At 45.1% G+C, this 18,245-nt stretch overlaps 4 protein-coding genes across 4 annotated transcripts; 2 read left to right on the top strand and 2 right to left on the bottom strand.

The window, feature by feature from the left end:
* Positions 1-657: 657 nt before the first annotated feature.
* Positions 658-2,153, bottom strand: BJ212DRAFT_1443295 (inositol polyphosphate phosphatase; the record flags this gene model as incomplete). Its single annotated transcript, XM_041337804.1, has 5 exons — positions 658-954; positions 1,000-1,132; positions 1,182-1,574; positions 1,624-1,906; positions 1,958-2,153. The coding sequence occupies 5 exons, from the start codon at positions 2,151-2,153 to the stop codon at positions 658-660; spliced, it is 1,302 nt and encodes a 433-aa protein (XP_041199997.1).
* A 1,761-nt stretch (positions 2,154-3,914) lies between these two features.
* BJ212DRAFT_1256959 (OPT oligopeptide transporter protein-domain-containing protein) lies at positions 3,915-7,331 on the top strand (the record flags this gene model as incomplete). The annotated part of the gene is made up of 22 exons (XM_041329824.1): positions 3,915-4,170; positions 4,227-4,249; positions 4,307-4,414; positions 4,471-4,565; positions 4,616-4,684; positions 4,741-4,766; positions 4,823-4,952; positions 5,012-5,174; positions 5,230-5,277; positions 5,325-5,356; positions 5,404-5,461; positions 5,518-5,670; positions 5,725-5,919; positions 5,974-6,071; positions 6,125-6,216; positions 6,268-6,332; positions 6,388-6,402; positions 6,456-6,507; positions 6,560-6,634; positions 6,684-6,951; positions 7,004-7,140; positions 7,195-7,331. 22 exons carry the CDS (start codon positions 3,915-3,917, stop codon positions 7,329-7,331), a joined length of 2,295 nt encoding a protein of 764 aa, XP_041199996.1.
* Positions 7,332-8,218: 887 nt separating this feature from the next.
* On the top strand, positions 8,219-8,598 carry BJ212DRAFT_1215256 (uncharacterized protein; the record flags this gene model as incomplete). The annotated part of the gene is made up of 2 exons (XM_041329295.1): positions 8,219-8,479; positions 8,530-8,598. Coding segments are annotated over 2 exons (330 nt in total), but the record flags the coding sequence as incomplete, so codon positions are not given.
* Positions 8,599-9,466: 868 nt separating this feature from the next.
* On the bottom strand, positions 9,467-10,195 carry BJ212DRAFT_1310549 (uncharacterized protein). The gene is made up of 2 exons (XM_041333985.1): positions 10,010-10,195; positions 9,467-9,865 (listed from the first exon to the last, which is right to left on the bottom strand). The coding sequence occupies exons 1-2, from the start codon at positions 10,141-10,143 to the stop codon at positions 9,502-9,504; spliced, it is 498 nt and encodes a 165-aa protein (XP_041199994.1). The 5' UTR covers positions 10,144-10,195; the 3' UTR covers positions 9,467-9,501.
* Positions 10,196-18,245: the final 8,050 nt, after the last annotated feature.

Genomic DNA, 18,245 nt, shown 5'->3' with positions numbered 1-18,245 from the left:
ATTGAGAGGTTGGACTTTGAGGAAGCGACAATGTAGCGCGACGACGTGCGCGCGCGCGTTTCTGACCCATACCATTTCTCTCGAGAGGTCAGATAGGTTAATATTGCCAAGTAGTCGAGCGTACGTTCTGGTGTGTTCAATGGAGTCTGCCCAGGTTGTCTGAACTAAAATAAGATTCTACATGGCTTCGTCAGTGAATTAATATGCGATTAATATCAGTTGCGATACTTGCAAAAATCGCCCGGTAGTTAGTCTATAATTTTGTTGTTGGAAATCCATCGGCATAGACGTTGAGAGGGGAAAAGAATGCACGATCAAGACGGGTTTCGGCGCCTTCGAGGAGAAGGAGTGAATGGTGTCGTCAAAGTTTGTGGTCCAGTAGTTGTCCGCACGTCCAATAGATAGATTCCGTCTTCGGCAGAAGCAGTACCAGAAAATTATTTTTTTCAATCTGATACCTGCTTCCGTTTTAAAGACCAACAACGCCCTGAAATGAAGCGGAGGTCACCATAGTAGTGAGCAGCATGAACAACATAGCATGGCGCGGTGAAAAGAGACAGAACGCAGCAACACAGCATGTCGTCATCCCGGCGGTTATTCGTAGATAGATAGACCATAATGCCATTACATGTATACCTTGAACATTCATAATTTATATCAACCTTGGCTCTCGGTGACAGATACGCCTGGCACTTTCCACCATCTCCATGCGGCGATCCCCAGAAAGAAGTTGAAAATCCCAACAATGGCTGAGCCGGCTCCAACCACTGTGAGAAGCCACCACATGGACCCAATGATACGATCAAGCGTACGACCAGTGTACCGTTTCAGCGTAGCACGAGGATCAGGTGTAGGCATGTACGACGAGGGCAATCGGAGCATGGGAGGTGCGCATGTTTCAGGGGACGATGTAGCGGCCGGTGGTGGAAGCAGTAGTAGGCAGACGACAGGTTTCTGCTCACCTATTAGATGCGAAGTGAAATGGTGATGAGAACTTACATGGTCTGACGTGATGTATGACGGTATTGATGTGTACAAGATGTTGGTAATATTAGATTTCTCAGGCGTGTCAGGGGAATCAGTATGAGTCGCATACATTATCCTATCAGTCCAAGATGGGGTCCGTTTAGTGCTGTCAAGGCTGGGTAAGTGAGAGAAAATTATCATAAAAAATGACACACCTGTACCGGTCGACCTCTCCAAGCTTGTATTTATATGTGCATTTGAACGTCCAGAATGAACCCTCACGCAAACCGATGAAAGCCGTCCCTTTCCTCCGCTGGTTCAAAAGTTGGTCAAATTCCTTCAACTGTTCACGAGATACGTCGTCCTTCAACATCGCAAGAACATTATAGGGTTGGGATGTTTGCACATGTGGATGCGACAGGGGTATTGTTATACGGAAGTTGAGGTCGCCGAGGAAGAATAGGTGTGACGTTGAATACATGGTAGTAGGGGAAGCGGAAGGAGATGACGGTAGTGGAGGGAATAGAAGAGTGCTAACAATGTGATGGTAATCTGCGACCCGTCGAGCGAGCTTGGGCTCATGTGCGGTGAGGTGAGCACACACAAACCTGGAAAGCGTTTGTTCGGGACACAAGCCATTATGAACATGAAACATACGTGAAAACTTCTCCAGCTTTGCTCCCTCTGTCTGAGACGCGGAAACGTATGCCAACAGCACCTTTGTTACCCATATAAGCTGGGCCTGTCCCGGTCCATTGAGTTTGCACATCACAAACTCGGCGCGCGACACCACTATCTCGTGCATACACGAGAAGCGCGACACCAACGTTCACAGCCTTCGCAACGAGCGTGTAAGACCCCTCACCGGGAGTATGCTTCTCAATCTGACTACGAATATGCGCGTCCCTATCGTCGATCACAGCCTTGGACAATCCAGCCACTTGGTGGATGTGTCATGTCAGAATAATGGTGGACGAACATGACGACATACGTCCAAGGTGAAGGGGCAGAAGTTCCTGGAAGCCAATCGCAAAAATATCTGGTGCGCGAGGCTCCTTGGAGAGGAAAGAGGCTACTTGGAGTGTTGGAACGAGCCAATCGACAAGATCCTGAGGCACGCCAGCTCCGCCTTGGAGGTTTGTATTATATGAACCGACCTGAATAAGCAAATTTCCGTCACTGGACATCGAAAAAAAGTATGCCTTTGATGGACTTTAGAGTAGTTGAATTGACAGGTCCAAGTGAACGGACGAAAGGTTAGCACAACGCGGTTGCTGAAGCGCTGACCCGCTTTTGGCGAACGTTACGTCGTTGGCATTAGTCAGCCAATCATCCACTTTCATCGACAAGCTCTTCATGCACATGATCTTGACCGCAGTAACCATCCTGCTCTAGTCCAATCGATGAATCAAGAGAGGTGGCGGGTTATGGAACATCATGTTGATGTCTGGATTCCATGGTGCAATGAAGTAGCCCTGATCATGCAGCTCTACAGCTTGAGCAAGCTTGCAGGATGGTGGTACTTTATCAGCTCTTCTCTGTCATGCTGCGTCGCACTACTTACCGTCGACTTTGTGCAGTAGCCAACAAGTAGGTCCTCCATGTGCGTAGCCCTACAGGCAGATGCATCACACTCCATGGGGTGATGTAGAGGACTCAGGAGATCTTGGTTGAATTATGTTGTAAGTACTGGCGTGTTACATTTCATTCAGTTTTCCGGATGGACGGGACCTTCTGGTACTCTCAATTCCATGTTTTGCCTGGTGAAGCGGCAAACCCAAAGCTTCTATTCAGGTACGCACGGTCCACTGTCCTGACAAGCCATCTGGTTGCCAGGTTTCAACGTAATAGACAATGTGAATGTGTGACTTGAACGGCGAACAAGAGCAGAGTCTGAGAAGTCTTTCGTTCAGGAGATCGCCGGATCTCAAGCACTCCTCAACTCCGTTGAGTTCCAATAGGACCACGCCAAGTTGATCGCTGCGCAAGCGTTGTCATCACGGAATATCAAATACACATGGAAACCTCTTATCGGGCAAGATCGGGACAGTCGAAGGTCCGGCAGTTCAGTTCAACCAAGTACAAGTCACAGGCGGGTTTATGGAGATCTTAGCTAGCTCTTTGACTGATCGGATATCTGGTGGCCAATACTCCGATCCTCGACACAAAACTCATCTATCATGTCCCTCAGACTTGGACTGAGCGAACCTTCCTCTTGCGCTTTTGTCCCTCTCGTCAAAAGGATCGTGTTTGTAAGGAGCAATAGACTTCGTTTTTTTTGTAGACTACGGCAGGAATTCTGCACGAGGTTTGAGGTGCCCAAGCGATGTGCACCACAATTGAGCGGTGTGACAGTGCCATGAGGTCTGGCTGCCTTGGTCTATCGGTCCATTTGAAATCCAAGGTAATGGCCTTTTTGTCTTCCTGGTAATGTAATTGAAGCAACGAATCAGCTGTGGTTCGACTGATTGAAAAGCAGCGAATTTCAATCAGGTCAAAAGACGAACTTTTGACGTGTACCCCTGGTTGGTGACTTTGGACTCTCTGAGCCAGCTCACTGAATCTACTCTGCGCGTAGTCCAGTTAGCTTTGGCCTCCTGACCGCAAGACTAAAGTTTGTCTGGAACATTCGCTGGCACCTGTGGAGCTCTTCATCGAGCCCCTTATCTTCCATGAGATGTGTAATTGACCAACAATTGGATATCGGACCTTGTCCTTTGTGGGTCACATTTCCGTGTTAATTCGAGTTCGAGGTGCAGTTGTCATAGTACCCGGTGCGTTGCTACTACCTCTCAAGAATAGGACTTATCTCTCTTTCGCTCGGTTCTTTCTCGGCCCACTGGCCCGTTCCTTGCTAGGTTGTGTTGACATTGATGCATGCTTACATATCAGATAAATATCAGATACTTTGCCTTGGTCTGCTTTAGGACATCGTACTCTCTCTAACCATGGCTATCATGGAAAAGGTTTCTAGTGCCACCAACAAGAAATCCTTCGACGTGAAGGAGGAGAAATCTTACTGCGTCAAGGGGGACATCGAGACCTCCACCGGAGAAGATGACACAGGCGAAAACGTTGTCCTCCAGAACGAGCGAGAAATTGCAACTCACGTCATTTCCGTGGACGACGATCCTAGCCTGAACCCCTGGACCTTTCGGGCTTTCTTCATCGGCCTTGGCCTTTCCGCCTTCGGTGGCTCCCTGGGTAATGCAGTCGAGATCATTCAGTCAAGGTTCTTACTCACTTGCGCTGCTTCCTAGCTCAAATTTATTACTTCAAACCTGTGAGAGATTCCTGTTCAAACATTCCCTCAGACACCTCATTCGGGTTGACACTCCAGCAAACCATCAGTGTATCTTTGATGTTCCTCGCCATCATATCCTACGTGATTGGCCTTGCGATGGAGACATTCATCCCCCGCCACGGATTGCTCCGATACTTGAATCCGGTGCGTCTTCCATGTAGCCCCTGACCCCAATGTTTGTGCGTATTTATGAATATCAGGGGCCCTTTAATAAGAAGGAGAACGTGTTCATCATCATCATGTGCAGTGCAGCTGCGAATTCTGCGTTGGCTACGGAAGTTCTCGCTGTCCAACGGTGGGCTCGCAATCCGATTCCTCTGTCGGTGGTGATTCACGACTCGTTAGTTTGTATTATAACATCACGCCTGACGCCGTCTCATCAATATTTTTGTTGTTCTCTTCTCAACTGCTCGGGTGCGTTGTGCTGGCGCACTCCCTACTGCACCCATCGCTGATACCGCAAACCACAGCTATGGGATCGGCGGTCTGATGCGAGGTACCTCTATGTTAAACAGTAGCTATACTTGGGTCCTAACTTACGACACTGACCAGGGATCCTCCTCTATCCATCGAAGATGTTGTACCCCGGTATTCTCCCCTTACTCTCCATGTTCGACGCTCTCTATCGCGATGGCATCGAAGCACGCAAAAGGCTTAAGGTCTTCTATTTCGTCTTTTCTGCGTGTGTTTAAAATTCATCGATAAATCATAATCTTCAATTTCTAATTGTCTCGAACTCAGAATCTTTATATGGGAGATTTTTCCTGAATGGATATTCCCGCTGCTCACCGGTCTCTCAATATTCTGCCTCGCTGCTCCTAACAATGCTGCTGTATCTCGCGTGTTTGGTGGTTCCAATGGAAACGAGGGCCTCGGTCTATTGTCAATATGCTTCGACTGGCAGGTAACGTTTGCTATCTCAATTTGGTTGACACTTGGGTTGAACTCGATTTGTTTAGTACATCTCAGGTGTTATAAACCCGATGGTTGTCCCACTGAAAGCTCAGGTTAGTTGGCACACTAGTCCGTACGACAATTCTAACGTCTGCCCTAGCTCTCCAGCTTCATTGGTTACATAATTTGCATGTATGTGAATTAGATCACGGTGGATCATATTACTGAGGCAGTTGAAGGGTTGTTTTCGTCGCCATATTCTACAATAACATTTGGGAATCTCGGAACTTGCCATTTGTACGTGATATCCTCATTGCGCTTTCTAATGTCCAGGCTAATAATGCGCCGATCAGTTGGCGCAGCTCCTCTTTTATGGAAACGGGACTATCTACAACCAGACTTTGATTATGAACTCCAATTATGAGGTAGATCCCACTTTAGTGGCAGAACAGGGACTGCCATTCTACGCTGGTACCTGGATTATTAACCTGTTGTCAATGAACCTCGTATGCCATGAATTACTGCTGATGTAAAGTGCTTTGCTCATAGTTCCAACACAGGCGCTGGCCGCGACATTCACTCACCTCCTCTTGTGGAATAAAGATGACCTTCGCGCAGCCTGGACTTGGATGAACATGGACTCTCTGAGGAGTTGGCGTGCTAATTTCGATTGGAAGTTCTGGAAACACAGTGGAAAGAGGGAAGTCCCCGCCAACACTGAGGATCTCGACCCACACTACCGGGAGATGCTGAAGGTTAGCCCTTCTGACATCAGATGGAGACCTCACTGGTGACACATCGCCATACAGTATCCAGATGCTCCGAATAGTTGGTACCTCTTGACGCTTGTTCTCTCTTTCACTGTTGGATTGGTCGTCATCCACAAGACAGATTCCACGCTTCCTTGGTGAGCAATATCTCATTCTCCATCTGACGAAATATTTTACCATGTCTTTTGAGGTGGGGCTTCGTCATCGCGGTCCTCTTGGCCGCCGTGTCTATCTTGTTCTTCGGCGCGTTGTACGCCATTACCGGCATTAATCTTTCTATTCGTACGTATTGTTTATGCTCTATAGCTGTTCTGAGCTGATCTTTCGGCGAAGAAACCCTGGTCCAGATGATTGCTGGCTACCTGCACAACGGAAGGCCCATGGCGAACATGTTCTTTGTTCGTATTGACATACTTTCTAATTTTTGACCACTGCTGATGTTGTTGTCGACAGGTCCTTTACAGCTATGTCTGTATCCTTATGGTCGCTTTGATTTGGGTTTGATTCGCGTTCTCGTCCAGAATACTGTGTCTCAAGCTTTGCTGCTACTACGTGATCTGAAGATCGCTCAATGTATGTCCACATTATTTGTCAGGAAAGGTACCTCTAACTGGCGGATACCTAGATGCCAAACTGCCTCCCCGCGCTGCCTTCATGGCCCAGATCATTGGCACCTTGTTCGGCGCTGTTCTTAACTATGGTTAGAGAGCGGTCTTGCTTATCCATTCGCCACACTTGACTTCTTTTAGTATTAATGAATTCTATCATCGACAGTCAACGCGAAATTCTGCTATCTGTACAAGGAACAAACATCTGGTCTGGCCAACAACCTCAATCATACAACTCGCAAGCAATTGCGTGGGGTGGCCTTGCTCACGAGCTCTTTTCATCTGGTAAAAGGTACCAATGGGTCCCCCTGTCCTATCTCATTGGCCTTGTTGCGCCTCTTCCTTTCTGGATTATTCACCGTTACTGGCCGAGACTACGCATGGATTACTATTATACCCCTATCATTTGGTATGCTCTCAACTCATCACTAATCATTATTCTAAGTTCATTATATGTACAGTGCATACATCGGATGTCTTTGTGCTGGAATAAACTCTTCAGCTCTGACGTATTTCATGATTTCGTTCTTGTGTCAGTGGTGGCTTCGTACTAGGTACCCGCGTTGGTTCGTGAAATACAACTATTTGGTCGGTGCAGGTAAGGTCTGTGGCCTTTTTATTTCAAAACCGCCAACATCATGCTATACTATAGCCCTCGATGGTGGAACGCAAGTTATGGTATTCATTCTAACCTTTACGGTTCAAGGGGCTACTGGAACATCACATCTTTTCCCGGAATGGTGGGGTGCAAACCAAGGCGGAAACTACGACCGCTGCTTGTATCTCTGAATACCAAGCACTTAGTCTATTACATTAGGTTGAGGTATTTTTGCAATAAAAAATTACAAGTTTTGTCCTAATGCTGAGAGTTACGTTCTATGTAAGGTAGGGCTCGTACAAAACCGACCAACCGTGACCTACTGTGACCTAATGTGACTATGCTAATTGGCAGCCGGCGGACGGCGTCACGGCAGTGTTCTATGTTTGGCCTGAAGTATGCTACACACATGTACAACATCAAAAACTTCCACTGCACCTACTTTACAATTATAACTCCTGTGAACTGTGCCAAACAGCTTTCTCAATGATCCACAGGAGTCTGTTTTTTTTCTTTTTCGTGAATCTCTTGAGCCTTTGTCTTTTCTGTAGTTTTGTCATGCTTTGTATACTTTGTCACATGATGTTGGTTGGTTTTGTACGAGCCTTACCTTAGGACAATCTAAAACTTGAAACTGCTTGTCAAGCAGACTTTGATTTACCCAAGTGACTATAAAGTTGTTGCTTAATGAGCAAGAAAGTTTTGCGCTAGAGATCAACATTTACAAATCCCTGAATGTACTGATTGAAACATTTTATCATGTTTACATTTAGGGTCTGTACGGACAGTGAAATAAAACAGAAAAAGAAAAAGAAAAAAGAAAAACATTGGTCATGTGACACTATCACATGACCACCTGGGAAATCCTGGGTACATATTAGATATATCAAAGTGTACATAGCACTTATCAATTAACACAATGGAATCTGACATAGGATCTGCAGGATCTGGACAGTCCCTCTGCTCCCAAGGCTCTGTAGACACCCCAGAGACCACACAAACCTCCAATGCCAATGTCTCTAACCATTGGCAAGAATTTGAAGAGACTGCTTTACTTGATCATCTCACTGCTGAGCTTTCTACCTCTGGTGACAGCTTGAACTTCCCCAAGCATGTGTGGAAGAGTGCGTCTGAGTATGTAAATTCAGTCCCTGCTCCCTCTGGGTCCAAGATGCACTCCAACAAACTACCTGGGTCCTGCAAGAGCAAATGGGGGAACCTTAAGGGCACATTTCTCCAAGTTCAGTTCATCAAGAGCACTTCCGGTCTTACATGGAGTGATGCAGATGGAGTAGGGGTGTCACCTGAGAACCAGAGTGTATGGAATGAACTTGTGAGGGTGAGTATGCTGTGGTCTACTTGTGATCAGTCCTGATATTTTTTTTCAAGAGCCGCCCTGCAGCAAAGCCCTTTGCCAACAAAGGCTTCATTCACTTTGCTGCCATTGATGAAATGATGTGCAATAAGAAGGGGAAGAACAAAGCCAAAGGAGCATTCGTTCTTCGCAGAAAGAAGGTGCCTGCCTCCAGCTCTTCTATGCTTCCTCCACCCATTCCTTCATCCAGTTGCGCCATGCTTCCTGAAACTGGGAATGCACTTGATCTTTCCTCTCTATCTACCTCTGCAGACAATATACTATTAACTGCTGGTTCTCCTTCCAACAGCTTGCTGGTTCCTACTCCCACCTCTCCCTACTCATTCATCACCTCTACCAACCCCTCTGTGATGACCAGTGCCAGCCATAGCAGCAATAAGTGCAAACATAGCACTCTTGGCCATAGTGCCAGTGAAACTTCTCAGGAGAAGCCATGCACTCCATCTGCTAATGTGCAGGCCCAACAGGAGGGGAGTGCTGTGATGTCAAAGCTTGTCGACATTGTAGGAGACTTGAGCAAGATATTCACTGAAAGCTCACACATGCCCCCATTTCCACACCACTCACCAAACCCCAACACTACCTCTCATTTGGCACAAGCCATTGACATCGTTCATCATGACCCAGGGTTGTCAGCAGAGGACATTCTAGACATGGTTGATCACTTCTCGTGTGCTGAAAATGAGGCCAGTGCAGTCGCATATGTTGCTCTGAGTGACACTCAACTTAGGTCCATGTGGATATTGAGGAGGCTCAAGGAGCTCTGTGCCACATCCAAGTAGTGTCTATACTCCCTCGAATAATTAGATAGTTTGTAGTACACTTGCATGTCCTCCCTTGTTGCACTCCCAAATATTGATTCATTTGATTCATTCATTGAGCACAAAGTACTGTAGAGCTATGACACTAGGTTTGTCACAGGTCACAGCCCTTGATGAATTGAATCTATTTGGTGTGACTGTCACATGAATTTTGGCAGGACGAAGCTAATTTGTGATATTCAGAAAAAAACATAGGAAAAACATAGGTTGTGCACTAATGGGACCAAAAATCATTATACATCGAATTTGTGATGTGTCTATGCTTTCCATGCCCATAATCAACCTTCGGAACACTGTTTGAGCCACCTTCCACATCTTCAGCAGCAATGTCACCCACATCATAGACTTTGGAGTGGTTTGCACATGAAAGTCCACCATCTGCATTGATATGGCAGTCAGAATGGACCTGTTCACCCCTGGAAGCCATATAGTCAAGAAGTGCATCCATTGGCATGTCACTGGCATCAAGATCATGCTCGCCAGCATCATTGAACGGGGATTTGACTCCAATAGCATTAGTACTGGACTCACCTGGCAGGCTTTAAGACCATGGAGTCTCCAAGTCCACTTGTTACAATTTAGTGCTATGTGAGGCAAATCCTGAAGCAAGTTGCTGCAATCACGAAGCAGCATGTCAGAATGACAGGCACTTGAAAATGGATCATAGACTCACCTGGCAGGCTTTAAGGCCACAGAGTCTCCAAGTCCACTTGTTACCACCACCAGCACTATGTGAGGCAAATCCTGAAGCAAGTTGTCACAATCACAAAGCAGTGGCATGTCATATGGTTGCAAGTGGTGAAGCATCTGCAGGTGAATCTATTTGGGTGTGGTCACAGGTCACATGGACATTTGAACCAGTGACACTGAGTATGACATAATCACATGCTGCATGTGATGAACCTAGTGTCGTAGCTCTACAGTAAACTATTGTTGACCAGGTACAGGTAGACCACAATGTACATGTTCTGCGCAATAATCCTCCCACATTTCAGCAGTGATTTCCTCCTGATGTTGCTCTGCTCTTTGCTGTTCTGCTCTATCAGCAGGGCCTTCAGCCAACTCTCCAACATCACCTCCATCACCTCCAAAGACCTCCAAATCGTCATTGATATCAAATACAGCTGGGTCATATCTACAAATAAAGTTATGTAATGCGCAAAGCACTGCAGGTATACATGCTTGGACTTCCATTCTATACTCTGGGGGCAATTGTAGAATGTGCCACTGGCACTTCATGACCCCAAAAATATGTTCAACAATATTGCATAGACAAGCATGGCGATGGTTGAAGAGTTCTTTGGGAGTTTGAGGGCTACATAGGTACCTAATTAGAAAGAAATCACAGAGAGAGAGAATGAAAACTCATGAGACATCTGCTTGCCACCATTCCTTCAGGTGATAGTGTACACCCCAGTATGGGACCAACAGAGCATCACAGGACCTGAAGCCTGCATCTGCAAGCAGATACAGCCCTCCTGGGATCCATAGGTCATTTTGGCATGCATTGTGCCAAAGTGATGCATCCACAACTGATCTGTCCCACCCACAAAGTGAATAGATGAATAAGAAGTTGAAGTCGCAGATGAAGAGACAGTTTTGTGACAGGTAGCCTTTCCAGTTATGCATGGTATTGTGATCTTTGTCTGCTGAGAATACTTGAATATGGGTACCATCAACAGCGCCAATACAGTTGTGAAAGAAGTGGTAGTGCGGGTCATTGTATATGGTCAAAGAGATGGGTGTTTCACCAGTGGGGAACTTGACTTGGGTATCATAGAATTCAGTTTCAGAAAAAAAACAAGCAAGTGCCTGAAGTATCTGATACAACATCAGATATCACAATAAAATGAATCATAGGAGAATTACCTTGAAATTGTATCAGGTGAATGCTGGAATCGTTTGCCAAGATGGCAAGTTGAAAGTCCTGTAATGCAGGTGTACAGGAATATAGTGAGCTGTTCCTCCACAGATACACCATTGTGAGAATGTGTAAAACCATTGGTCTTGAGAACTTGCACCAATGCTTCAAACACCTCTAGGCTGACACCAAGATTATTTTTGATGTGGCCTGGGTGGCCTGTAAGGAGTTCACAGACCCATGCATAGCCTGACAGTGCTGATGTGTGATATGGGATGTGGGGGGAAGGAGATAAGAATAAAAGTTGATACATGTACACTAATTGGGACACTACGCATGTTACAATAAAAACCAGGCAGCATCTGCATGTCTCCTCATGCTGCCAGAGGTCAAATAAAACATGCTGGTAAGGATACATTGTTGTTGTCACTGCACTGCCAGCACTGGTGAGAATCTAGGGTTTCCAGGTGGTCATGTGATAGTGTCACATGACTGACAATTTTCTTTTTCTGTTTTATTTTGCTGTCTGTACAGACCCTTAGATATGATCACTATTCTTTGAGGTTCATGCTGGTGTGTCGTTTGTGTGGAGAGTGAAAGAAAAGAAAAGAAAAGAATTCTGAATTAATATACTACATTTATACATCATAGGGTAAGATTGGGTGAGAGGTACTAGTAGGACACAATTCAATGCTGGTTTGGAGGATTGTCATAACCAAGCCTAATAACACTGAGCCATCCACATCTGCAAAACCACTGAAATGAACACTTAACTTACAGTGGCTCAAAAAAGTGTCTCAATGTTTGTGACTTTTCATGTAATTGCTGTATTATGAGCCAGGGCATGAGAATATGACTAAGCCATAGGGAGGTGTGGGAAAGCTCTGCTTCTAAGCTTCACATTTGATTCCTATAGTGTGGGAAGATTATGTCATCAAGTGAAGATATGGTTAATTTAATTTGGTGACTCATTGAGACACTTTTTTGACTTTTAGTTTGGCCAACACAATCTCTATAATTCTAGTACTTGGTGCTTCCTTCTGTTGCTCTAATTACTTCCACCACTCTTCTATGCATATTATCTATCAATTTGAGGCATTCCTCATCAACAATCTTGCCCCACTCTGCTGCAACTCTCTCCTACAGCTGAAATAGCCCCTATTATTATCCTCAGCTCTTCTAATCTGTACACCAAGCAGATTGCTACCAAGACTGGTCTGAGCAGGGTTACTATCATTAGGATCATAAAAAAGTTATGCCAGATAAGAAAAATATCAAACTAGATTGTCCTTTCAAGCTTACACCATATAACAAAAAATCTCTTGTTCATAATATTCCAACTAGGCAGGCTGCCAATGCTACTCAAGTCACCAAACTTATTAATTACATCATCTACACTGCTCTCTCCACTCAAATAGTCAAGAATACTCCTAAGGCAGCCAATCTTAAAGCTATAAACAGGCAGAAAAAACCTTTCCTGTCTTCAGCCTATAGGAGAAGGAGACCAGCCTTGGCTTTAAAGCCTCAATATTGGATTGTTGAGGACTGGAATAGGGCTACCTGGTCAGATGAGACCACAATCAATAGGATGGGGTCAGATGGCTAGGAATATATATGATGGAAGGCAGAAGAACTACTAGAAGAAAGAAAAGTCAAGAAAACACTAAAGTATGTAAAGTAGGAAACTTGATGGTATGGTGTTGTATGAGGTGGAATGGAGTAGGAATTCTCTGTGAGGTGGGGGGGAGGATGAATGCAGAGTAGCACATTTCAATTTTGGAAAACTATCTGCTCAGAAGCATGCAAGAATCAAGAATTATTGAATAAGATGTTACCTTCTATCAAGACAATGTCCCTGAGCATACTTCAAGTTGACCATAAAATGGTTTGAAAACTATGGTATCAGTGTGCTATCATACCAAGTCCAGTCCTCAGACATCAACCCTATTGAACAGCTCTGGTAATTACTCAAGATATCACTTGCAGTCCATCAAGATCCTCAATAGGGGCTATTTCAGCTGTGGGAGAGAGTTGCAGCAGAGTGGGGCAAGATTGTTGATGAGGAATGCCTCAAATTGATAGATAATATGCATAGAAGAGTGGTGGAAGTAATTAGAGCAACAGAAGGAAGCACCAAGTACTAGAATTATAGAGATTGTGTTGGCCAAACTAAAAGTCAAAAAAGTGTCTCAATGAGTCACCAAATTAAATTAACCATATCTTCACTTGATGACATAATCTTCCCACACTATAGGAATCAAATGTGAAGCTTAGAAGCAGAGCTTTCCCACACCTCCCTATGGCTTAGTCATATTCTCATGCCCTGGCTCATAATACAGCAATTACATGAAAAGTCACAAACATTGAGACACTTTTTTGAGCCACTGTATGTCTGACAAACCCTGAGTTGAGGGGTCTTCCAAAATGAATTTTCCATGTATTCCTGAAGGTTACCACCATTCAGATTGACCTTAGGTATACCTCTTCCTCCACACTTGCATCATCTGCATCAAGTACATGTATTGTTTCATTTGTGCTCATATTGATGAGGGTACTTTTTGGTATACCCCATTCAGATCAACATTAGTTAGTTCTCTTCCTCCACACTCACATCATCTGCATCAGGAGCATTTGTCATTTCATTCACACTCATATTCATGAGAGTACTTTGTTACAATCATTTTTCATTTGCACTCATATCAAAGGGGGTAGTGTGTAATGTACAGTAATGTGAAACTTTAACTATCAGACATTTGTCTGGAGTGATAAAAGACTCTTTTTCTTTTTCTACAGTGTTCAGTTGCACTTAAAATCACTGCCCTCACAGTAATTTCCTCTAAAAGCAAGTTCTTACTGCAATGCCTCATCAATGAGGCCCAAAATCTTGGACAACTCCCAAGGAGGAGGCTTTCCTCCAAAGTCAGCTCCCTGCCTATATTGCCTGTCAGGCAACAAAGGTTTACTACAATTTTTGGAATACTATGATCCATGATTTTTTGAGTCATTGGCTGGAGAGAGCATGTCTAACTGATATCCCACAGGAAGGCAAGCTAAATGACACACAGAAGTCTCAGGTGGCACTTGTAATCCTGAAGTGACAATCTGTGAGTTATTACGAACTAGGATAGTTCTAACGACAGACAACTCAATAAGAATCAGGACCTCTGCTGAGAATCTACATAAGGTGATAAGCCCAATGTTCAAGGTAAGCTAAGACAGAGGGAGTGCCTCTGACTTAAAGTACAGTTCAGACAACTTAAGATTGGTGGTCTTAAGTGAAGGAAGTTCCAGGTAAAACCTAATAAGATTAAAGCAAAGAACTACAACAGTAGAGTTGTGTATTTATAGGGAATAGCTATGGAAGGTTTAGGGCAGGTGTGAGTAAGTAAGAATACAAGCATATGCCTAATAAGGATGAAGCGACAAGTCAGAGATACAAGAAAGGAAATGGATACAGAAATAGGACATGTAGACAGCATCTAATGGCAGCAGTAGCAACACATGATGTAATACAGTAAGTGTAATATGAGTCAGATGGAAACAATAGATGACAAGAGAAAGAAAAAAGTACAGCAGGGCAGGGTGTATCATAACATTACCCTCTGTTTACCATTGAAGTCACCAACTTCAATTATCCTGGTTGGCCCAGTAGCAAGGGTCAGCATCGCTGTTGGAGTAGAGGAGCTCATCCTCTTCCTGAGAACACTCATTCATCAACTTATCACAAGTCACTTCCCATTCTCTGACTGCTTCATAGAAGCCTGGATCAGTGAAAACCATTGGCACAATGAAAACACCTTTGAGTTGTTTGCAAAAGACGGAGAGGTGGCCAGGGGCATATTCACAACAAACTCAGCAGTAGTAAGTCAGGCAATTCTTGTGATGATGGCCAGTAAGGTGGCAGTTGCGACAGACAAAGTTGTTGGCAGGTTCAGTTTTAACAATGGTGATGGAGGTGCTAACTGGTGCAGGTATTGGCAGGGATGGGATGCAGATGGGATGAGGTTTCAGAGATGGTGACTTGCTTCACTCGTTATGATAGCAAATAGGGATGCATGTCTGGTGACATCTTAGTGGCGACAGGCATGGTGAGGAGAACATGGGTGATGGAATGGAAGAAGCAGAGGGCAATTTCTCAGCTGCCTCCATAGGAGTGATAGGTGATACCTAACTAAGAGGTACCACAGGAGTGAGACAAGGAGTACCCTGATTTTCATCGGGAGTCATTGGACGAGTGGGGACAAGGATGGCAGGAGCGGAGTACAGTAGTGCTGGTAGGATGTCATGGTCAACATGAGGTGACAGTGGACAAGCAACAGTGGTTGCAATTCTTTTGATGATAATATGGATAGCTGTGATAATATCTTGCCTGATATCATCAGGCACAAGATGCATTGACAGAGAATGGATATGTCTCTGAAGGTTAAGGAGTATCTGATGCTGCAAGACATTGCCAATGAGGTTGGCAGTTCACTCAATGAGAGCAGCATTACGAATAATGGTGATGATGACTGTGGTAGCACAGGTGCTTTGCTCAAGGAGGATTCACTTGATCTCCATGGCATGCTGGGGGCAGAGGAGAGCCTGGTTATCAATCTGTTCAATAATATGGAAGAAGTGGTCTGAGGGTTCTGATGAGGTGGAGGGCATAGGGGTGGGTGACAGAACAGTGGAAGGAGGGACTGTGGTAGTGGCGTCAAGGGGCATTGTGATAGCATTCAGAAGATTAAGTTGCAGTTGGAATGATGCAGAAGACATAGTGAGCTGGGAATGCTTTATGCATGATGCTTCCTCTTATACTGTTGAAGCAATGCTTCTGAATGAATAAGGTTCTCTTCAGGGATCCACTCATTGCTAGCTGATGAGTATCCTTTCCAGGACACTAGATAGCATCTTCATTTACCCAGCCCCTTATGTGATAAGATGGCTTCGACTTCATATTCTTCTTCATTATTGATGATGTCAGGTGGTGGTTCATGGAAGTTTGGTCTGTGGATCTCATTCTCCTGATAGGACAATAGTTCAGAAGCATGGAATGTGGGGTGGACTTTCCATTGAGCCAGTAGCTGGAGTGTAAACATGATGGGGGATAAGATAGCAATGATAGGAAAGGGGCCATAACACTTTGGCACAAGCTTCCACAAAGGTAACTGTGTAATCAGGTTCTTTCCTAATAACCAAACCTTATTGCCTACTTTCCATGGGTGATACTTCTGCCCATGAGTCTGTTTTGCCATTCGCTGCATGGCAAGGTTATGACATGATAGCGCTTCTTCTCTACCCTTCTGAAGTAAGTGGAGTCTGTTGAGAACCATGCTTAAGGGAGAGAGAGACTGACTCAGAGGGGCTTGGCCTCAGCTCATACGCTGTGCCCCTTACCTGAGTATGTGCCCTTTATTTTAGATGAAGTCTGAAGGACTTCCAGAGGCTGGCTACTCTGGTGGAGTGTGGGAGGACTTCTGGAGGAGCACAGGAAACATCCAGAGGAGTGCAGGAGAGTTCCAGAGGAGTACAGGAAATACTCAGAGGAGTTCCCACTGCACAGGAAGTGGAGAGACCCCACAGTAATATCTCTATGGGAAACAGGATGGAAGGACAGGATGTCCAGAGGTCTGGAAGTATGGAGGACAGGAGGACTGAAGGTCCAGAGGACAAGATGTCTGGAGGTACACAGGACAGGACATGGAGGTATGGAGGACAGGATGTCTGAGGGTTAGGAGGACAGGACATCCAGAGGTCTGGAAGGAATAGGGGCTGCATCAGATGGAGTCTGATATAGAAACAAACAGAGGTAGACTACCCTAAGGTAGAGTCAGAGAGACAAGGATTGGACCAAAGTCTAGAGAGAGGGTAAGTGCTGGAAAGGCAAGACTCCAGCCTAGGGAAGCAATCCCTAGACTTGGGACAGAGACATAGGGGACAAATCCGAAGGTCTGGAATTCTGGCCTAGGGAATCTATCCCTAGGCCTTATGGAAAAGGACAAACTCAGATGGACTGAAGTCTGGAAGAAGATTGGGCAAGTCTAAGGTGATAGAACAGGAACTAAGATGATATTCAGACTGAGGACTCTACTGTAGTTGTACAGGGGTTATATACTAGAGGATATCCGAGAGGATCAGTAAGCAACAGAGTAAGACTATGTATGAGCATGTGGAAACACATTGGTAAGTAAAATGGAACATAAGTAAATGAACTCAGAGATGAAACTAGTACAAGGATCAATCAGCAAGATGGAGACAGAGATAACCAAGAACCAGAAAGGTGGAGATGCCTAAATGGGGATAGGCACAGGATCTTGGATGGACAGTGGGAATAGGTCCAGAGATAGTAACAGTTAATATCTGGAGATCTGGAGATCTGGGGATCCAGAAGGCAAGGTGGAAACTGGACTGAGATATGTGAGGTAGTAGATGTAGTCTGGAATCTGAGAGGAGGTAAAGTCCAGATGTCTTGCTGGATGGAATGTGCATATGGTAGACAGGATATGGGTGGATGGATCAGGCTCATAGTGAGGATCTGGAGGTCCGGAGCTTAGGAGTAAATATGTAGCAGAGCTAATCCTGCTGAGGTGTGGAACACATGGCAGAAGGGGATCTGGGAATGAGTCAGAGGTGGGGTCTGGAAATAGGCCCAGAAGGCATGGGAATATTATGGGATCTAGGTCCGGCATATGGGATATAACAGAGTCATTCTTCCACAGCAGGCATGGTAGAGTCAGGAAGGACATGAGGGAGAGCCCAGGGTTCATATCCCATCATTAGGAAGAAGGGTGATGCATTATGAGAGTTGTGTTTTTGGTGGTTATGAACAAATTCTGCCATAGGGAGGTGTTCTACCCAGTCTTCAGGGTGGTTATAACAGTAGATGTGGAGATAAGTCTCAAGTTCTTGGTTGAGACATTTGGTCTGTCCATCAGTCTGGGGATGATAGGCGGTAGAAGCAGCAATGTTGTATCTTAGAAGCTTGGCAAGGGCTTTTGAGAACTTTGATACAAACTGTAGACCACAGTCAGAGATAACTTTCTCATGCAGGCTGAATCAGCAATAG

The sequence above is a fragment of the Suillus subaureus genome, assembly GCF_016647635.1.
Source record: "Suillus subaureus strain MN1 chromosome Unknown BJ212scaffold_1, whole genome shotgun sequence".
Classification (NCBI taxonomy): Eukaryota; Fungi; Basidiomycota; class Agaricomycetes; order Boletales; family Suillaceae; genus Suillus; species Suillus subaureus.
Note: the sequence above shows the minus strand (reverse complement) of the source record. Positions and strands in the feature narration are given on the sequence as shown.

Excerpts from the sequence above, each read along its gene's own strand:
- BJ212DRAFT_1310549 (XM_041333985.1), bottom strand. The coding sequence starts at position 10,143 with ATGCTTCACCACTTGCAACCATATGACATGCCACTGCTTTGTGATTGT. Across the intron at positions 9,866-10,009 it reads GTGGCCTTAAAGCCTGCCAG|GAGTCCAGTACTAATGCTAT; the intron begins GTGAGTCTATGA and ends AGCCTGCCAGGT.